The sequence below is a fragment of the Pseudorca crassidens genome, chromosome 5 (assembly GCF_039906515.1).
Source record: "Pseudorca crassidens isolate mPseCra1 chromosome 5, mPseCra1.hap1, whole genome shotgun sequence".
In the NCBI taxonomy this organism is placed as follows: domain Eukaryota; kingdom Metazoa; phylum Chordata; class Mammalia; order Artiodactyla; family Delphinidae; genus Pseudorca; species Pseudorca crassidens.
The window spans coordinates 103811473-103833859 of record NC_090300.1 but is presented as its reverse complement, the minus strand read 5'-3'; the positions used below and the strand labels follow the sequence as shown (position 1 = coordinate 103833859).

Sequence of the window (22387 nt, the reverse complement as noted above, 5' to 3'; positions counted from 1 at the left end):
AACAACAAATTCCCTTTCTTACTCACTCCCTGAGCGGGTGGTGAGCTTGTTCCTTATATGGGGTGAGGGTAAGGGTGTGTCCAGGGGTTGAGCCCGAGGGGTAGCTTAGGTAGTTTGCCCACCCCTTAGGTGGTGGTGTGTGCAGGGGGCATGGACAGTGCCCTGCCTTTGCTCCCCAGCCCCCGGCCTTTGCTCCAGGCACTTCAAAAGTGGCAGTTGTGTTTTTTGGTCTCTTTGTATCTTTTGTTCAGAATTTGCCCCAACTGCACATGTACTCAGTTATTTTTAGTCCCATATAGTTTCTTTGTATTTTGTTGCTCCAGGAGAGGTTTGTTCAGGTGCAAGCATTGCAGCACTGCAGCAAAGGGTCCCAGGTTCCAGCCTGTCTGAGTCTGACATATTAGTAATCAGCTAATTCCTTATCTTTGAATTTAAAAATTTTATTAGAGGCTTGAAAAACACAGCTCTTTTAGATAAACAGATTTTTATTGTGTTGTATTTAGTTAACAGTGTTCTCTGATCTGTGGACACACATGCTTCTTGTTAATCCTGATATAAAATATTTTTTGCCTTTTCTTTCCTTTAGGATCTGAATGGTTTTATCATTAACTATATAGTGATTTGCATTGTTATTTTCTGAGTGTATTTGCAGTTATTTTATAAAAATCTCAAAATATTATGCTGGTAAAACAGTATACACACTTTCATTTTTTATATGACACCTGCAGGAGAAAAATGTGATGTCCTAATTTAAAGGTGAACAACTGACTTCGTTAGTTTTTCACAATTTCTACTATTTTTTTGTTTTGTTTTACTGCTTCTCTATTTCATTATTTTCACTTTTAACTTTTGAACTTTATCTGTAAGTAATAGGAACTCTTCCTCACCTCTGTCTTGTCTTGAGGAGTCTAGGGAAAGTGAGGTTGATGTGTCTTAATTTTTCTCAGATAACATCTATTTTTAAATATCCCAGATATATAAATTGAATACTAATCAAAACTTTATCTATTGAGAAAAGCTGGGCAGAAGATTTTTGAACTGTCATTATGTAATAATTGCTGATCTGTCCTTTAATATTAGATCTTCTATATCTTATATTATTTTTCCCATTCAGGTGTATTAAAAGCATGTTTCGAATAGCTACATTTATGTAAACTTAGAATTTGAAAGTTCTCGTGTGAAATTTATTTTCACATAATAGTTTAAGAATAATGTTAGTTTCTTTATATATTACAAATTAATGAAGATGTATAAAATGTTTTTTCCAACTCATGTGGACCCTTACCCTGCCATATGCACTAAGGAAATTGGAGACAGGTTCATGGTTACTGAGTGGCTACTGTTATTTTTGTACCCTATGAAAACGGTTCTTTGGGATATTCCTTGTATTTTCCCAAAATAATTGTAGTCAGCCCTACCTGGCTTCATTTTGTCAAGCTCCAGAATTCAGAGGTCCCTAACCCAGGAGCCCAAAATAGTCACCCTTGAAATCTGCCCCATTGGAGGGGGTCCCACTCTAGTTACACAGTGCCAGCTGAAGGCAGATTTAATCAGGTCAACGTGTGTTTTGAACCATCTATGCCCACGTTGCGTTAGCTACTGTGGATTGCTCCAAATAAAGGTAAGTTTCCTGGAGGACTAATGACTAACGGTGTTTATCGTGTTTTGTACTGATAATTTTAGAAGTCAAGAAACCTGTGTCCCTGGAAAGACTGCCACAGTGCTTCCAGTTTCCATTATCACCACTGATAAACTAGTGGGAGCAACATTTCCTACCCATACATATTTACAGGAGTCTTTGTATATACTTAGGCCACGAGGGCTAATACCAGCCCAGTCGCATTTCCCAGTTCTTGCTTGCTAAACCCACCTGTAATGTGTTTCAGATCTGAAGCTGGTGACGGGTTCCTTTGATTTAAACCCTAAATAAATATTTAATATAGTAATCATTCTGGGGTTCCAGCAGAGCTTAATCAGAAAAATAAGACTGATTATCTTTGAATCTCAGTGTGGGCTTGCACTATTTCTCATTGGCTATTTGTGCTTTCCATTAGTTTTTACTCGGCAAACTATTCTCCGACCATGTTGAGATGTAGTATCGGGTCATGCTGCAAACATTTAATGAGAGTTCCTCTGTTGCAGTTCTACAACAGTTAAGCTTTTGTTGGGAAAAGCCTCCAAACTATAAAAACTATTGATCCATGAGGCATACACCATTTGTTTGTCTCTGTAGATGGTAGCAAAATAAACGTGTTGCTTTTTAAAATACGGTGATGTGCAACGCGGTGCTTTATGATGATTTCCTCTCTTGCGTTCTTGCCTGCAGTTTTATCAATGACTCAGTTGGATGTCCTCTGTATTTCTAGGTGGGTTGCCTATGAAAAAGAACATTTTAAAGGCCAGCAGTTCTTGCTTGAAGAAGGAGATTTTGAAGACAGTAGTGCCTGTGGCGCGTTAAGTGGTTCCATCTTGTCTTTCCGGTACTTACAAGCTGTGAGTTAGCCTCCTTGTTCTTAATTTTCTTTTTTCTTTTTTAGCTCTGCATGCAAACTGGATATGACCTCTGGTAGAACATAAGATTATAAAATGTTTCTAATACCTGAGAGCATTAAACTGAACGGCTTATGTGACTTGCATGCCTTTCTTAACTGCCATGATTAATACAGAATATTTATGTTTAGTTTTCATCCATTGATTCCATAATCGTTTTTGACCACCTGCTTTGTTAGATGTATTGTGTCAGGTGCTGGAGATATGGTGGCCAGAGACTCAGTCCCTGCCTTCGCAGAGCAGGCAGTGATAGGGTAGATAGCACCTATATAAATGTTTGATATTGTTTGACTATGACTGGATTAAGCACAAAGTACTCAGGATACCCAGAGAAAGGTCAAGTACTTCCCCTTGGAAGTAGAGAGGAAAAGAGGGCAGCTGAGCTGAAATTTCAAGTTTGAGAGTTAGCCAAGTGAAGAAATTTGGGGACAGGGTGAAGAGGAAAGACAGGTGTTTCAGCAAGAGGTTAACATATAAAAAGGCAAGGATGTAAGCCAGTGGTTCTCAGCTGGGGGTGATCTTACCTAGGGGGCATTTGGCAGTGTCTGGAGACATTTTGGACTGTTATGACTTTGGGGGGGGGGGTTGTGGTATGGCATGCTACTGACATCTAGCGGGTAGAGGCCAGGGAGGCTGCTAAACCCCTGCGATTCACTGAACAGCCCCCCACCACAAAGAATCATCAGCCTAAAATGCTAATAGTGCTGAGGTTGAGAAACCCTCATGTCAGTGAACCTGGTGTGTTTTGGAAATGCAGCAAAGTCGGGATATTAGGCAGAACTTTGGGAAGATGAATACAGAGGCAGATAACGAAGGGCCTTATATGCCATGTTGAGGAGCCCACACCTTTTTTCTTGACCTTCTTGGCATGAGGTGAAGAAGGTAAGTAAGCCTGGAGGCAGGAGGTCTAGAATGTTCCAGGACTCCAGGCGGAAGCTGATGTTAGAGAGTTCTGCAGGATATCAGGGCTTCTCAAATGTTGCTCATTTTTCTGACCAGCTCTGGAGACTTTTTTGGTGTGTTCAGAGGGGCATGTTTTCTCATAATTCAGGAGTTATACCACCGCAGTGTATTTCCAAAATAATCTTTACCCATATAAACTCTAAGCTATCTGGCATGGCCTCCAAAGCCTCCTTTAGAAGGAATTGATAATGAAGTGAAGGGTGATTATTGGGTCCACGTGGGCTTTGCATGAGCACAGGGGTTATGTGCTCTGTTCCTTAAGTTTCTGTCTGCCGGGGGCCACCAACACCACTGGTGCAAACCCTCACCTGTTCAGGCATGAGGAGCCCAAATGGGAGAGAAGCAGCACAGGGAACAGGAGAGCTTTTTTTTTTTCCCATGAGTGATCATTGTTAGTAAGAAAGTGAGTTGGAAACCGGTTCTACCAAAAAGAAATGTAACACAGTCCACTGAAGATTGGGCACTGAGTTTGCATGAGCAATGGATAGATAGCTTTTGAGGTATTTAGTTCACAATTCTAATGTACAAGGGCCACGGGTTTCCTCTACATAGCTACTCCTTACTTGAGCACTAAAAGGCAAGCCAGACAAAACACAATACAGCCTTTTTTTTCTTTTAGGTCATTGTGACCACACGCGTCGAGGAAGCTAAGGGTTGTGATTCAAAGCATCTTCCACCTAGTATTGAGTAATTTTTAAAATTTTCCCTCCTGATTTAAAAAAAAGAGTTGGGTGGAAGTGTTGCTCCTAGAAATGTTCAGCAGTGAATATGATGGTATCTTCCAAGGATGACTATGACTAAAACAAGCAAAACACAAACCAAAACCCCAAGATTTCACTAGTTGAACTCTCCCAATAGTAGAAAATGTAAAAATTAAAAATACTGTATAACTATGTAGCTAAAATTTTAGGAGATATTTGATATAGACAGTCTATGATAAAATATATTGGAAAAATTAGCAGAGATTGGCATGTCAATTACCTCTGCAAACAAAAGTTTTGGGTATTTACAAAAATGATGACACAGTTTTTGTACAAATAAGTACGACTTTCCTTCAAAGAAAATCTTTTTAAATTAGATTTTAAAAAAATTAGGACTATGGGGCTTCCCTGGTGGCACAGTGGTTAAGAATCCGCCTGCCAATGCAGGGGACAGGGGTTCAAGCCCTGGTCGGGGAAGATCCCACAGACCGCGGAGCAACTAAGCCCGTGCGCCACAACTATTGAAGCCCGCGCCCCTAGAGCCCGTGCTCCTCAACAAGAGAAGCCACTGCAGTGAGAAGCCCACGCACCGCGACAAAGAGTAGCCCCCGCTCGCGGCAGCTAGAGAAAGCCCACGCCCAGCAACGAAGACCCAACACAGCCAAAAAAAAAAAAAAAAAAAAAATTAGGACTAGTTTACCTTGTAAAGATGTTAGCATATAATCCTCATTATAATAATCCTAACATTTTCAGGTACTTATTAATGGTTTTACATGCATACATGCACTTAATCTTCACAAAAATGAAGAGATAGAGACTCGCGATTCCCATATTATAGATACAGAAGCTGAGGATCTAAGATGTTCAGTACTGTGCCCGAGTGTGGAGCTGTGATTTGAGGGGCAGTCTGTCTTACTCTAGAGCCCATGTCGTATTACCCATTTTCCTTTATTACAGAATGATTAGAGTAAAAAATTTAAGCACTTCAAGAGTAGAAAGCTGGAATTTCATTCAGCCAAAGGATTATTAGCATTTCATTTGTAGCTATAAATATATAGTTACTCTGCAGACTACTACACATGTATAAATATAAATAAATATTTACATAATTTTCAGATTATTTATAATTTAAATGTATGTTCACGAAAATGTTTTCAGATGAAATATTTTATACTCTCCAGGTATAGCATATAATTGAGGAGGAGTTCTTTTTTAAAAACCACTTTATTGAGGTATAAGTGACATGTAAAAATCTGTACATATTTTTTGTAGACAACTGAGGAGTTTGGGAATAAGTATACACCCATGAAACCATCACCACCATCAAGGCCATAGACATAGCCATCTCCTCTCAGAGTTTCCTCGTGCCCTGTTTATAATTATTATTAATGTTTTTGTGCTGTAAGACACAACATAAGATCTACCCTCTGAAAATTTTAAATATATGATACAGTATTGTTAGAAATAGGATTTAAAGCTCTTGGGGTTGTCACCTATGTCAACCTATGTGATTAGCAGGCAGAGTTGATGTGAGACATCTTTTCCCCATGTAGACTCTCAGAGGTCTCTGACTTGGGAAGAGTGAAGCACTGCATTTAAGATCTAAGCTGAAATAATAGAAAATAGAGGACAGAAAAGTTGCATAACACAACGCAGTCTTCTAACATCCTGGCTGTAGTGCGTGGAACACTCTGGATCTGCGAAGGTCAGATTCTGGATATGTTCCTTAGGGATAATGTGATCTGTGTCATGGATTGCTTTGGAGAGGACAACCAGAAATGTGTTTCTAATTCCAAATGAGTCAGGCAGATATGTTGACTTGGAGTTGATTACTTTCTAAAGCGAAAAGGACCAGAAGGAATATAGCAGTATTTAGACTCCAGGGATTAAAGAAGGAATTTTTATTCCTTGGTTTCCTCTATAAAACTTTCTTGGGATGCTTGTTTTTCCTCAGTTTCATACTAACCTAACTTCTGGATTTGCTTTTGATATGATTTTCAGACTTGGGGCCTCTTTTCAGATCTCTGAAACCAGGTGGTGTGCAGCAGACACTGTTATGTCTCCTAAATTAATGGATACACCAGATCCCAGCTGGTGTCTCGTATTACGCTGCCCACCCTGGGGGGTTGTAGCGTAAGAGTTCCAGGGCCCAATGAGCTGAGGGATTTTATGGAATTTAAGAATAATCAAATTACTGATCCTTAAGACTTATTTTTGGTCCTGAAGCAATGGCTCATTAGCTTGCTCTAACAGTGGGGAGTACTGTACCTGAAACCATATTAGACTACCCAGATTTTTCATTGGATTTAAGTTCTTTAAAAATACAAAACGGAGTACAGATTTGAGGTTGTTACATCATTATTCATCCTTCTGGAGCAACAGAGCTCCACTTAAATCTGTGTGACTTTCAAAGTTATTTGATAAATTTAAGTATTATGTAATTGTGCTTATAGTCAGAATGATAATAACCTAGAATAACCTAGTAACCTCACAGGACTTGTGTCCTGTGGCAGTCACCTCCTGAGCAAGGCAGTTAGAAGTTTTGGTTTTTTGTTTTTGTGTTTTCTGGCATATTTTATCCCATACTTTATACATGTGACCCTTGAGATTTAGCCCCAGATGAGTGGATTTGGCTTGGAGTTAAGAACTCTGACCAGCAGGGACACCATATTGATGGCAACTAGTCAACTGGATCAGATACTGTATATTTGGTAGGTTTGAGTGAAAAATGCAGAGGGGGTCAAAGACCGAAGCCTGGCTCAGAAACATACTTAGAAAAAGATGGAAGGCAGAAGCTACAAGGCATGAATACACAAAAGCAGGAGATTAAAAAAGAGAACGATGTCACTTAGGAGTCTCCTGTGGCCTTTGGCCACGTCTCTGGGAATGGTAGCCAGAGTAGGAAGGACACAAACTCAAGCCACATGAGTAAATTTATTTGTGAACCCATGTGCTGCCAGCACTTGTACTCGGCACTGCGTCCTGTGGCAGTGGGTCCCTCCTCCTCTGCTCAGCTCCCGGCTGCATCATTGCCAAATGGCCTGCGCCTTCAGCCTGCTTCCCAGCTCACCCTCCTCACTGCCGCCACTCTCCCACGACCCACACAGTAGGCTTTGTGCAAATCAGTGCTCAAGTAGAGTCCATGACACCGTAACACAAGTGACTTCTCAATGAAAAGGCACAGTCCCAGCACATGTGCACATATCTGTGCTTGTCTTTGTCCCGTTTCACTCCAGCGTGACGCAGTGACCCATGGTTTATGTCAGCTTATCCCCACTCAATTCCTACAACCCTAACAGGGAGTAGAGAACAGTTGTAGGGGCAGAGGAGATAAAAGCAGAGATGGAGCGTTCCAGAATCACCAGAGTATGGGAGGAGGGGTCCACGTGTGAGAGCTGCTGAAGACCTGCCCATTGTCATGGGGCCTGACTTGGTCGGCAGCTGTTGATACAAGTTCCTGACCAGGACCCAGATGGGCGCCTTCAGTTGTCATTACCGCATTGTATTCTCACAGCCGCCTGGAGCTATTTACACACTTTCAGGTTGCAAGAAACAGAGGCATGTTCGTGTTCCTTGGATGATGGAAGTTTATGTTGTCAATATAACCAGGTTTGTTGATGTGGCGCCCAGGCTGTAAAATGTCATTGGGGAGGCTTGTCCTGGACACCTTAAGGCAAATCTCTTCTAGGATGTTGAAGCCTTGATTTAATATATGTATATTCTAGATTTGTATCTGGAAAATGGCAGATCTATATCTGTAACAAGATAGATATAGACATCTGTGTATATGTGCACGTATATGTATATATATGTGTATATATACACATATATATGTAAAATAAGGGTTTAAGGGGAGCTCAAAAGAGATAACAAGTGCAAGTGTTTTGAAAAGTGTTCTATTAATAAAATGAGGGATGGTGGGAGTCATGAAGAGTAAATCCACCCTGCTCCCGTTTTCTTGAGAACCATGAGAAAGTAATGAAGGTGACAGGTGTTCTCAGGTTGCACATGTTTACTCTCAAGCAGGAACTGAGAACACGAATATGGGTTAGAAATTATTTTATAATAAAAATTTCTGGTAAAAAGCCTTTATCTTTGAAAATTTCAAATGAAATTTGACCCAGCTGTGTTAGCAGTTTTTAAACCCTTCAAACTTGACAAGTTGTAAGTGCAAGAGAATTTGTTTTTAAATGTATTTTCTTTCTCTCCTCATAGGTGCTTTGTTTTTATTGGACACTGTTTTGCTTGTTCATGTAAAATGAATGGTTATACTAGAAATCTTAGATAATATTTATAATAATAATCATAATGAGAAATTTGATAGTGTTTGAGATGTATAGAAGCTGATAACTTTTTTCCGTAGGTCTAAGACTTGAGTTACAAACAATGAAATATAGTAGGCAGAAAGGAAGAGTCTTTGTTTTTTTAAAAAATATATTTATTTATTTACTTGGCTGTGTCAGGTCTTTAGGTACAGCACGCGGGATCTTTAGCTGCGGCGCGTGGGAATCTTTTAGTTGGGGCATGCAGGATCTAGTTCCCTGACCAGGGATTGAACGGCGGCCCCCTGCATTGGGAGTGCAGTTTTAGCCACTGGACCACCAAGGAAGTCCCTCTTGTTTTGTTTTTTTAATGCATTCTGTATTTTCCATTTAAAAATATACCTATTATAAAGTTTTGAAAAAAATATAGGGTAAAATTGTTCAACTTCTGGACCCAAAGTTAACCAGTCTTGGTATTTTCTTTTTTTTCTTCTAGTCTTTTTTTGATGAAAGTTGGGGTTTTTTTGAGAACTTGTAACCTTACCAAGTTTTTAAGTTTTAGTTTTTGTCCTACTGTTTCATCCTTACATTTATATCTGACAGTAATTAAGAGTTTAGAGTAGACAAATAGACAGATTTGGACTCAAATTCAATCTCTGCCACTCAGTAGCTGTGTTATATCAGGCAAGTTACTCAGTTTTGTTAGCTGTAAAATGGGAGTGATAGTAATATAATCACATTGGAAATAAGGCATGTAAAGCTCCTGGCCACTAGTAAGTGTATGATATAATTTTTAACTGTTAGCTTGTTAAAAACTCTGCTTAATTGTATTTATTCCATCAAGCACTGGATGCATAAAGGTTTATGTTTGTAAATCTTTGGGGCATTTACACTTTTTACAGCTTTTCGCTATGATAAATAATTCATCTTTGCATATAAATTGGCTATCATTTAGTTTTAGGAAACTTAAGAAAAAAGGAATTTCAGACTCAAAGAATGTAATCAATTTCAGTCTTTTAAATACATATCTAAATTATTTTCTAAAGTAGCTGTAAAATTTATATTTCCACCAGGAACGTTCCCTGGTAAAACTGGGTTTTTAGATCTTTCTTAACTTAAAAAGTGAAATTGTATCTGTTTTAATTTGAATTTCTTCATTTTTATGAGTGAAATTATACATTTGTTTGTTTTTAACATTAATCTTTTTTGTGAATTATGTGTGCCTTTTGCTGATTGTCAAGTTGGGTCTTAGAATCTTTCTGTTATTTTTGTTTTAAATATGCCGTCTGACTATACAGAGATGTCCTCTGATTTTAATTTTTAAAGAACAATTTTTTTGTCAAGCGGATTTTATTTTTTCTGTTACATTTAAGCTCATAAAATCCTCTCCCACAATGCCCACAGTACATTGTGTGTTTACTTCTTGGTTCATATGGCTTTTGCTTTTTAGGCATAAGTGAGACTTTAGTTTCCTTTACATTTAGTGTCATATGTGATAGTCTGTAAGTCCTGGCAATTTACTAACTGTTGACTAATTTCCAATTTCATAAAAATGTGTTTTCCTGATTAAAGTAAATTCAGACTTATTTTTTTTCTTTAAAGTATATAGGAGTAGTGACTATTAAAATTGTTTTCAGTGCCATTTAAAATTCTTCCTGGATTTATTTGTGTGAAAATCATCCCACAAGTATGTGAAAATTTGCTAAAATACAGCAATCCGTAAAACAAAATACCATTGTTCTCCTAAACTTTCCTCTTCCTCCTTTTAGAATTTCATAGAATCTTCTATCACACTGTTTGAATCTGATCTAGAAAGTGGAAAGTTTATTGACATTACAAATCAGGAAATTTCTGACTTAGAAGAAATGGGTTTTGGCAGTGAAACAAGATCCATTCACGTTAAAAGTGGCGTGTAAGTTGTCTCCTATTCTGAGAACCTAGAGCTTCTTTGGTGTTTAAAATTATTGGTTGCTCGATTCTGTGTCACCTCAGTTCTTTTTACTTTTTATCCTGCTAGATGGGTTGCCTACCAGCAGAAGTTCTTCTGTGGAGAACAATACATTTTAGAGAAAGGGAAATACAAATGCTTTTTTGACTGGGGAGGATCAAATAATATAATCATGTCAATACGACCTATCCAACTGGTGAGTTAAATGTGAACATAACCAATGCCAGTGACATGTAATGGCATACAGTTGAACACATGGAACAGGCTTTTGTAAAAGTGGAGCTGTTGGATTATTTTGTATGTATCTATAGAGAAAATGAAACAGCATGTGGATTTCTGCAGATTCCATAGAGAGCTAGTAGATTGGCATTAGCACCTCGATGATTAGGTACTCTGTAATTTGATCAGTTCATTCAGTAGCATTTATTTAGTGCCTTTGCTGTGTCAGACAGGACTGATCACTGGAGATGAAAGATGAATAAGACTGCCCTGTCTCAGTCTCTTAGAGAAGACAGGCATATGCACAATTGCTTATGGTATGACTAGTGAGGAAATGAAGTGTGTAGGCAGTGCTGAGGGACCAGGGGAAGGGAGAATGGAGAGCCTGGGGAGCTGGGGACCATGCCTCTCCTCAAGAAGAGGATGCATTGAGTCATGTCTTAGAGGATAAAAGCAATTTTGCCAGGAAGGGAAGTGGGGCAGAAAAGGCAGTTCACCAAGAGGGAATCATCTCCTCATGTGCAAAATTACGAAGTTATGAAAGAGTGTGGCCAGTGTGGTTAATAACAAACACTGCAGAACAATAGGGTGCCCAGGAGATAGTGACGGGAAAGAGAATGTTGGCAAGTTCAGACTCTATCTTTCTGATGGACTATTGGGGCACATTTTTCTTCTAGCTATAATATTACTCAAAATGAATTAGTAATAAACATTAAAATTATTATAAGCTAATTTAGTAGGTTATATGAGGGTCCTAACCAGTTCAAGGAATCTAGTAAATTGGTCAGACCATATATTTTTTCATTTTTCAAAGGAGATTTTCAGCACTTTCAAAGACAACTGTGATTATACAATTATAATTTTTAAAATGTTTTAATGTATGTTTCAGGAACCACTTGGGATAAATGAGCCTCCACATTTGGTATGTTTAAAAATATTCTTAACTTGTAATTGTTAAATTGTGTACTAAAAATGTATGCCCTTTCTCTCAAGTCTATCCCTTTCCCTCAGATAACTTTTATGGGTCTGTATGGCAGGGCAGTTTCTGTTGTCCTAGGAACCTGTGAGCACAAGAGTGCCCATCTTTGTTACTGATCATGTTGGCCTGGATTTGTCACGGTTCCTTTCTTTTTCTCCTACTAGAGCTTCAGCACTGACCACTTTGGGTTCGTCTTGAACCTCTGCCACTCCTTCCTTCCTGTTGCCCATCCATTCTTCAGTGTCACATTCGTATTCAGCACAGTACGTTATGCTGACTGGAGGAGCAGACTTACCAGGGAGAAATGGCATGCTTATTATGTAAATGTAATTCTAATACCTAAATCACATATTCCTTAAAAGCACAGATAAAACTGCAACCCCGCTCCTTTATTTCTAGTGTGTTAATGGTTTGAAGGATTGGGTAATACTCTGGAGCCTAATGTTTGTTTATTATCCATTGAGGGCTAGAAATTGTGCTTATTTAATGCTTCTGATAACTCTGTGAGGTCAGGATTTATTCCCATTTATTAATGAGAAAGCAAAGATTTAGAATTTAGAATTTCACACAGCTAGAAGTAGCAAAAGAGGCATTTTCTTCAGTATCTAATTCCAAGATTTTACGTCAATGAAAGACATATCATGATATGAGCGGTACAACCACAAAAGAAAGGGGATGAGTTACAGTGCTTCCTCTGTCTCATTTTAAATAACCAATTTAGAAAAATTTCTTCAGAAAACCAAATACAATGATTAATTTTTAATATTTGACATTTGCTAGTTTTACATAAGGCTGAATCTTTTTCTCTGAGTGTGTATGTTTTTCGTGTTCATGTCAGTGTTTATATATTTCAAATCAGCTTAGTTTAACTGTGATTCTGTTCACAATGCTTCCAGGTTTTATTATTTTCCGATTAGCTCAGGCCTATTGGGAACATTTCCTCTCTGAATATAGCTCAGTTGCTGTTCTGGAGACACTTCCTGCCAGCTCTTTATTTTGAATCTTAGAAAACTCTGACTGTGGACTTTGAAAGCACTTTTTCACATGCATCAACACAACCTGAGTAGATAAAGCGGTAAACCAGGATAATTCCAAACTGCACATTCTCTGAGTTTTAAGTGCAGATAAAAAAATCACATTCTTTTAAGCTCTGTTTCTCCCCCTCCTACATCCCTGTTCTTTCTTATGAACTTCCTTGTTTGGGGCAGATTGCTCAGAGGATTTACAGCCCAACTTGAAGAGAAAGTAAGCAGCAGCAAACACCCAGTGAAATTGGCCCTGTTTAATTTTCTCAGTATAGCTCAGCCATTGCCTTGTGAAATAAAGGTCTCTGACTAGTGTATGACAGCTGGATATTTGGTAACATGCAGACAAAGCCTCCTTAGTTTACCCAGTATCGAAGCCCTTATTATTTCCATTGGACCAAATATTCAGAAAGTTGTGCTTGTTTTCATTTACCCAAATGAAAACAAACAGATCTTGGCTGATAGTCTGGTTCCATTCAGTAAGTAGAAGGTATTTTCTCCTTCGCAAGTAGTTGTGATAGGTTGACGATGCAGAAGCCGTGTTCATTTGGGGTAATTTCCCTATCTAAGGTACAAGGAGGAAGTTACATCTCAAGTTCAAGTGAGAGAGGGAATTCTTGTCTGCTGGTGATTTGAAAGGAAACCTCAAGCCACTTAAGGGAAAAGCCAGAAGATATATGTGTGTAGAAATTAATATATAGCATGAGAGTTATGCTAATAAAAATATTATTGCTGATGTGTAAGCATATTATGATGATATATGTCTTTTTTGGGACACAGAACATCACCTTTTATTGAGAAGATTATTTTTTCCCGTGGCTGAAGATTGATCACCAAGTCTGATTGCCAACTCACAATATTTGATACAGTGACAGGACCATTATAGAGTTCTTCATAGCAGCTGGCATTTTATTTTTGTTTTTATTTTTTCCCAAACAAAACAAACAGAATGTGGATTATGTCCAGAATGTCCTCATCTCTCTCTTTTAGCAAGTCCCGAGTATCAGAAATCTCACTAGATTAAATCTCATAAAAGTGAGTTTCGTTTCTAGAGAGGCTGTAGTCAGGCATCCATTCTCTAGAAATTCTAACCAGTTCCCCACTTTGACCCAACCAAGGACCTTTCTTTCCTGGAATCTTTTAAAAGTCCATTTGCAAATATAATTAGAAGTTTGGATTTCTTTAAGTACTGAGCCCTCTGTTCCATTTTATACATGATTCTAGCTAGAAAAAGCAACTGAATATTTTCTTCTATTGGATAATTTGGCCAAATTGAATTTTAGAGCGATCACAGGATCTTTAACAGTGGTGGTTACTGTTATCATGTATGGAGGAGAAGTAAACAATAGTTTTAGTCAAATATCAGTAAGATTCAAGAGCAGTAGAGGAAAACATTTTTTTGGTACTACGACCAGATCATTTTTATAGAATCCAGAGACCAGAAATATTCGGGAAGTAGTACTTATCTAAGTAAAGAAAGCCTTCTATGAGTAAACAGGGAAGTAAGATTATTATTGAATATGTAATGAATGTGAAAACTAGATAGCACTGCATTATGAGACAATGTGATGTAATGGAAGAGTGGAAACAAAACTGTTCTTTGTTTAACAATCAGTACATTTATTTGAAGGAAGTCCAAAGGGCTGCAGAAAGTCTTGTTTAGACAGGATAGAATGTTTCTCAGAGAAATTATTTTAGCATTGGAATAAATAAAATTACGTTCAAAAATTATTCTGATATTGTGGAATAAATTGAGAAAGCACAACTCTTGTTCAGTAATTAAGTTCTTGAGGTTTTAGTTTGTCATATTGAAGAACTATTACATCTATTTCTATATATCGTAAATGAAAAGTACATAGTAAACAAAGGATCTCTACAAAATTTTCATCATAAAGAGGTGATAATATCTGCTTCAAAGGGTAGTTCTAAAGAAGATAAAAGATAGATATGTGAAAAGGCACCTTGGAAACCAGTGATACACTGTTGTTGTTTTTTTCTTCTTCCATACTGTTCCATTTGGTGCTGGTAGGGATTAAGCCATGCTCACATGGCACGGAGGAATGGGCATAGTTCGAAATAAACTCATTTCTTGTTCAACTGACTATTCATCTGTGTTCTAAGCCAAGTTGTTAATTTATTCTCCATTAACCTGGAAAGGAAACCAAAGTAGTGAGTCATCCAGCTAGCTTTTCACAGGACTTATTCTCACCAAGGTACTGCCACTTAATTTCACCAAGGGTAGAAACCACAGATTCATTATTATAATTAGAAAGTGCAGAGTTGGTTTCGGGTGGTCCATCCTCAGAACATTATTATGAGAATTATTCTGTTCTGAGGCATTTGTAAGGTACTCAGAATGAGGGGTTACTTTTCTGGGGTTGGACAAATCCTGAGTGAACTGTGTATCAATACCATATCTCATTTGGGGGGTAAAAATAAACTCAGGTCAGTATTAAGTCCTTTTTTTAAAATTTGGGTTAAGAGTATTTTAAATCATCAAATCAAAACAGTACTTCATGGCAGAGTGAGTGTGTGTATGTGTGTGAATTTTAATGCTTCTGAGTGTGACAACTGAGACTAAAAAGTAGAGGTGGCTGTTACTACATCAACTGCAATATGATTAGCTTGCATCGTCAGTTGTCCAGGATTTGACATTTCACGACTTCATGATGAAATACTGAAGTGTAAATCTTAGGCTCAGCAATATGAATATAATTAATTCAACAAACTGGGAATACACGTAGTGAATCAGACAACCGTGATCTCTGTTCTCATGTGCTGTTTCTGATCCTTATTGTGAATAAAGATAATATTTGCCTGTAGGAGAAATTACTCCACATTTTTGGGAGTTAAATGTGATTTACTTTTTAGCCTCATGTTTTATAAACCTTTAAGTTAAAAAACATAGTATGAAAAACCACTAACTAAAATATATGCTCTTATCAAGGAATCCAGGGCAGTTTGCCTGGACATGTAGAATTGTTCTTATACAGGGAATCAGTCGTTCCAGAGGTTTGTATTGTTTTGGACTTGCGTTTTCTTTCTATCCCCTGTATCCACCAAAGGACCATGATGTAGGAACTTGATGGATCACGCTTCCTTAAGGCAGGGAGTCCCTTGGTGTTTGCTCCAAATAGAGCCTCGTTTCACATTAGGAAATCGTACTGTGCAAGCCCCGGTTGGTCGGGGGAAATGGGTTCTCTCGGCTTTCTGGTTTTGGCTTCGCTTTGATATCAGACCTAGCAAGGTCAGAGCAGAATGAGCTAGCTAAGAAACAATTCCTCAGAACTCAGAGACCACCCGTCTCTAAGAGGACCCTTGGGACAATGAAGCTGAACTTCAGCTGCTCAAAGAAGCCTTGTTCTCCAGGACAGCCGTGGCGGGAGAGAGGGCGGTGCTGTAGATGATCATGATGCGCTCTCAGCTACGACGCAGGCCTCTTGGGGCCGGGTGGATCTGTGGGCCATGTTATGTCAAGGCTCCACTGTATCATGAAATATTTATAGGCCTCATTCATTTTTTCTTACTTATTGGAGATCCAAGGCCACTAGTGTTGCAGATTATTATATCTCTGGTCTAAAGGGAATTAGAGTTGAGACTTCATGAATTTTCCTTGACAAGAAGAACTAAAGCAGAAACGTACTTATATAAAGCTGTAAGCTGTGCATTTAAGGTGCTCTTCAGTAAACTGGAACCTGTAAGCTGAAATATATGGCACAGACATCTTTCTTCACCATAAATCTTCCACTGATCCCATCATTATTGTCTTCTCTGCCATCTGCTCCTGTGGTCTCACAGTCACCCTCATGCTCTCTTACGAGCATGCGCTTGTGCTTTCTCCGTCTCCCTTTTATTAACTGTGGATCAAGAAGGCTTGGGGAGAGAAAAGGCATAGCCACCACACCTCATACCACTCCAAACCGCCTTCGTGTTTAGCACTAAATTGCTTCTTATTTTACACATGTAGTCTCACCATAGGGGATAATAATTGCTTGATACAATGGGCAAGGACCACATTTTAGTAGAGGAGGGACTCTGATTTACTCTTATAGGTAGAATTATTTTCCAGGCCTCTGTGCCCAGCATCTGATGCAAGAGATGGATGGAAATGATAAATAAATCTTGACACTTCCGGCAAGTACGTAAGGGGAAAAAATTGAGTTTAAGGAGAATGTCATCCTTAACATGGATTCCTTGTTAATAAATAAAACACGAGTCGAGTATTTTGCTGAATTCTTGTAAGTACATGAAATGGAAGGTTTTCATTTGCTTTGTGATGATGTCAAGCAACTGTTTTCTGTTTCATTGTTGTGTTGTTGCTCTTATAGCTCAAAGCATTCAGTAAACCAGGGTTCCAAGGTGAATGTATAGATTTTACCAAAGAAATTTCGGATTTGACTTCACCATTCACGCCATGTTCTTTTAAAGTTCTTCGGGGTTGGTAAGTATGCTTACGGAATGATTTCTGCTGTTGTTTACATAACTAAATTGCTTTTAAATTTGCAGAGATTTAACTTTATTTTTTGCGTATACAGTGAAATAAACATATTTAATCATTAGTCAACTGCTAATTTGCCTATATGATCTTTGCCCAGCTTGTATTACAAGCTACTGTGAAATAGAATGCTGATTAGCCAACATTGGGAGCATTTTTGGTGGGTTTTTTTTTTCTCATTGTTATCTTAGATTATTTCCTAAATGTTTTGAATGTTTATATTGTGTGTTTACTGTGTAGTATAATAGAATGCTATAAAAATTAGCATTTTTGTCCAGATAAGACATATTATTCCTAAATTTAAAAAAAAAAATAAAAAACTTTTTGTTTGTTTAAAGTATTCATTGTCCCCATTTCACAGATGAGGAGCCCTGATTCAGAGTTAGTTTCCCAAGGTCACACACCAAATGTCAGACCCAGGATTGTTGGGCCGTTTTGTTTTTTGTTTTTTTTCCTGTGTTCTTCCAACTGTGGCAACGTACTGGACCTTTCTCACATGTATATGAGACTGTATGTGATTCTCAACTTATATTCTAACATATATTCCTTTTTTTTAAACATCTTTATTGGAGTATAATTGCTTTACAATGGTGTGCTAGTTTCCGCTTTATAACAAAGTGAATAAGTTATACATATACACATGTTCCCGTATCTCCTCCCTCTTGCGTCTCCCTCCCTCCCACCCTCCCTATTCCACCCCTCTAGGACATATATTCTATGTATCATTTTTTATTGTGGTACAATATGTATAACATGAAATTTATCATTTTAGCCTCTTTTAAGTGTATGTATCTTTACAGTGGCATCTCTGTATGTCAAGTATCTACCTAATAACTCATCAAAGTCTCTCTTCTCCCTTCAAAATATATTGGATTCATCCGTTCTCCTCCGTTTCTCTTGAACTGGTAGAGGGGTCCTATCTTCCACTTGAGGAATTTCAGTCCCCTAATGAGCCACACTCCAGTGTCATCTTTTTGTTTTTTAATTAATTAATTAATTTTTTGGCTGCATTGAGTCTTCGTTGCTGTGTGCAGGCTTTCTCTAGTTGTGGCAAGCGGGGGCTACTCTTTGTTGTGGTGCGCGGGCTTCTCATTGGAGTGGCTTCTCCTGTTGCGGAGCACAGGCTCTAGGCGTGCAGGATTCAGTAGTTGTGGCACACGGACTTCAGTAGTTGTGCTCATGGGCTCTAGAGCACAGGCTCAGTAGTTGTGGCGCACGGGCTTAGTTGCTCCGCGGCACGTGGGATCTTCCTGGACCAGGGCTTGAACCCTTGTCCCCTGAATTGGCAGGCAGATTCTTAACCACTGCGCCACAAGGGAAGTCCCCCAGTGTCATCTTATTTCCAGTGTTTACCACAAACCAATCATAGCCCAGTTATTTGTCCCAAAGTCCAGCTTAATATTTTACTACTCTTCTTTAAATCCCACTCATTCTCTAATACCAGTCAGATCAAGTTCAAACTCTTCCTTTTCCAGGATTTACCATCGATGAGTCTCATTTTCCATATCCATACTCCATTTTATCCTTGTACTATCCTCCTTTCCTCCTGTCTTTGGGCATTTCCTCAGCTATGTGTTTTCCTCCTTACCATCTGTACCAGGGGTCAGCAGACATTTTCTGCAAAGGGCCAGGTAGTAGATATTTTCAGTTTTGTGGGCCATACAGGCTTTGTCCCAGCTACTCAGCAGTGCCACTGTAGCACCAAAGCAGCCATAGGCAATACATAAACGAATGAGCATCGCTGTGTTCCAGTGAAACTCTGTTCATGAATGTTGAGATTTGAATTGTATATAATATTTCCATATCACAAAATCTTCTTTTAATTTTTTAAAACCATTTAAAAATGCAAAAATCAGTCTTAGCTTGTGAACTGTTGGAAAACTGGCTATGAGGTGGATGTGGCCTACATGCTGTAGTTTGCTAACCCCAGCTCTGTATCAAATGTGGTAGGTTTCAGGTAAATCTAGCAGGTGTTATTTGGTTGGCCTACACACTGTTTAAAAAGTTTTTGGGGGGCTTCCCTGGTGGCGCAGTGGTTGAGAGTCCGCCTGCCGATGCAGGGGACGCGGGTTCGTGCCCCGGCCCGGGAAGATCCCACGTGCCGCGGAGCAGCGGGGCCCATGAGCCATGGCCGCTGAGCCTGTGCCTCCGGAGCCTGTGCTCCGCAACGGGAGAGGCCACAGCAGTGAGAGGCCCGCGTACCGCAAAAAAAAAAAAAAAAGAAGAAGTAGTTTTTTGTATCAATACTTAAGTTTAGAATATTTTTCAGAAGAACCTGTTTTTCACCATTCCTTTAAAAATCAGAAGATTTGGAAACTCTGGGGAAACATTCACGTTTGGTGATAATTAGCTGGTGTTGAGTAGAGGCATAAGTGCTCCCCAGTGTACCATAGGATATATTGCCAAGTTGTTTTTTTTTTTTTTTTTTTTTTTTTTTGCGGTACTCGGGCCTCTCACTGACGTGGCCTCTCCCGTTGCGGAGCACAGGCTCCGGACGCGCAGGCCCAGCCGCTCCGCGGCATGCGGGATCCTCCCGGACCGGGGCACAAACCCGTGTCCCCCGCATCGACAGGCGGACTCTCAACCACTGCGCCACCAGAGAAGCCCTGCCCATTTTTTTTCATCTGGTACACTAGTCATTTATATTACGTGCCTGACCTCCTGCAGGTACGTAAGTTCGTGAACCCCGCTTAATACTAACCTGCATATATGTTTTTAAGGTTCAGTCCATCCTCATTCCCTCTGTTAACCTTCTTGATTAACCCTAAATAAAACAGTCTTTTCCCTTTCTGATTTCCTATAACTCTTACTACTTTGAACCTCTCTGTATCTGTTACTGTTCTTATACTTACTTCCAAGAAGGATATGAAAGTTTTACAATGTGAAAACACATAAAGTAGGACACGGTTAGTTAAATAGATGATCTGCAACTTAGTGAGAAATATGTATATCAAGGGCCTGAGATAGTCTTGTTCCTAGTATTTGAGTTTTCTTCTCTAAGAAAAAAGAAAGTATTTTGCAAGATATAGTTTAAATTTTCTGATAAAAGGAAGCACTGAAGTTTTTTTTGGAGGGGAATGTTTTTGTCCTAGACACTGAAGTCTAGGACAAATTAGTCATATGTGTTGCTTCATGTAGGAAATGTATACGTTATTTACTTATAAATAAATATATATATATAATTTATACATATTTTTCAGTATAATGTGTGTGTGTGTATATATATGTATAATTTATATACACAGTTGTCCCTTGATATCTGTGAGGGATTGTTTCCAGGAGTCCCCACATATACCAAAATCCGTGGATGCTCAAGGCCCTTATATAAAGTGGCTGACGACAGTCGGGCCTCTGTATCTGCAGGTAGGAAACCTGTAGATACAGAGGGCCAACTACATACAAAATGTACATTTTATTTACATATTTTATTTAGATTTATGTGTAATTTATTAAACTGTAGTTTTAATAAAAGAATACAGGAACCATGGTGATTGTTTAAGTACCGGGGATGCTTCAGAGATGAGGATTTGAGCCCAGTTCACCACTATGTAATCTCAAGCAAATTGGACCATTTCTCTGAACCTCAGTTTCCTCCTGTGTAAATGTGGGCTAATAACAGTACTTACCTCAAAGGATTCTTATAAGGACTAAATAAATAATGCACGTAAGGGCTTAGCTGCATGCCCAGCACATTGAAAAACCTTTCGGAAATATTGGCTATAAAATGCTTGTTACGTAGGAGACGTGGCAGTAAATTTTGTCACAGAGCATTTCTGTGGTTATCTAAAGTTAACCTTGTATAGCTAGAGCATGGTTCTGGTGATCTTAAAATATAGAGCTAGAACTTAAACACACCAAAGCTAAAGTAGTAACGGTCAATTAATTTCTCCCTTGTGCCCCTTCTTTCTAAAATGGCATGTCTTAGCCAAGCTTTTGATGAGTGCTATATTGAAGATAATTTGCTATGGAAGATTCTAAAGGGTTCATTTCTTTTTAAAAATCTCCGCTTGCTATCAGCTATGCAGGTGACAGGTTTTAAATACTGTTGTGTGATTTTTGGAGTCTAGCTTCTAACTCAACCTAGACTGAAAGCAAACTCATCATTAAATAAGGATACAAATTTTTGTTTTCCTCAAAAGGAATTTCTAATCTGTTAAAGTACTTAATAATTACTATAATTTGATCCCAGGTTTTTATACTTGAAAGCACTGAATGAAGTTAATGTCTTTAGCTTACAGCAGATGTTTTATTTCAAATTTATTTAATAGTTGGGGGAATCTTGGGCAAATCACCTAACTTTTCTACCTCACTTGTTTCTACCTCATAAAGTAATGAGTACGCGGTGAAATAATGCATGCAGGGTACCTAGTCTGGCACATGGTAAGCAGTCAATAGGTGATAGTAGTAGCTTTTTTTTTTTTTTTTTTTCCAAACCGACTCTGGGTATTCGCTGCTGACCAGCACCAGGAGTTTTATGTCCTACTCCTACCCTGGCTCCCACTGCATGATGACGAGTCAAACTGCCAACTGATGCACTTTGACTGAATGTTTCTCTGCTTGTTTTTTCAGCTGGCTCCTGTATTACCAAGAGGACATTTCTAATCATCAGTGTGTGTTAGAAGAAGGGCTGTATGCTGACCTTACTTCCTGTGGCTGCCCAACATCTAGAGTCAAATCCCTCAAGCCCATTGACTATGTAAGTACTTCGCTGATGCATATTTATAAGACTTTTTCTTGTCCAGTTTAATTACCGTGAATGATAACATGAAGTTGGAAGAAATAATACAGGGAAAATATAAAAATTTAAGTAACTTGCTTGAAGATTGTAAAATTGAGATTCACTCATGAAATCCAACTAATGAAAGATGGATTTTTTTTTTTTTTGCCGCACCGCACAGCTTGTGGGATCTTAGTTCCCTGACCAGGGATTGAACCCTGGCCCTCGGCAGTGAAAGCACTGAGTCCTAACCACTGGACCACCAGGGAATTACCAAGATTGATATTTTTCTTCTTTCTTTGTTTTTTTTTTTTTCATCAGAATGCAAAATTTAGGAAGTAGAGTAATATAGCCCTGAGCTTAAATGAATACTTTAACGACTTTGGGTGACATTGACAAAGTTACTTAGTTTCCTCATCTATAAAAGATAGTAGTACTTTGTAAGGCCACTGCGATATTAAATGCGATGGTGCTTGTAAAATGCCTAGCACATGGTGAGCGCTCAATAAGTATTAGCTGTTAGTATCG

The 22387-nt window shown here is 38.7% G+C and overlaps 1 protein-coding gene across 3 annotated transcripts in view; it reads left to right on the top strand.

Moving 5' to 3' along the window:
* CRYBG3 (crystallin beta-gamma domain containing 3) overlaps nt 1-22387 on the top strand; it is a 114338-nt gene that overhangs the window by 60321 nt on the left and 31630 nt on the right. For 2 of the 3 annotated variants that reach the window (XM_067739147.1, XM_067739148.1), the window contains exons 12-17: nt 2367-2493; nt 10246-10388; nt 10494-10620; nt 11533-11565; nt 16976-17088; nt 21712-21838. In XM_067739147.1, coding sequence (XP_067595248.1) covers nt 2367-2493; nt 10246-10388; nt 10494-10620; nt 11533-11565; nt 16976-17088; nt 21712-21838 — 670 coding nt within the window. The remainder of the gene's footprint in view (nt 1-2366; nt 2494-10245; nt 10389-10493; nt 10621-11532; nt 11566-16975; nt 17089-21711; nt 21839-22387) is intronic. The other variant, XM_067739149.1, reaches the window with a different exon arrangement.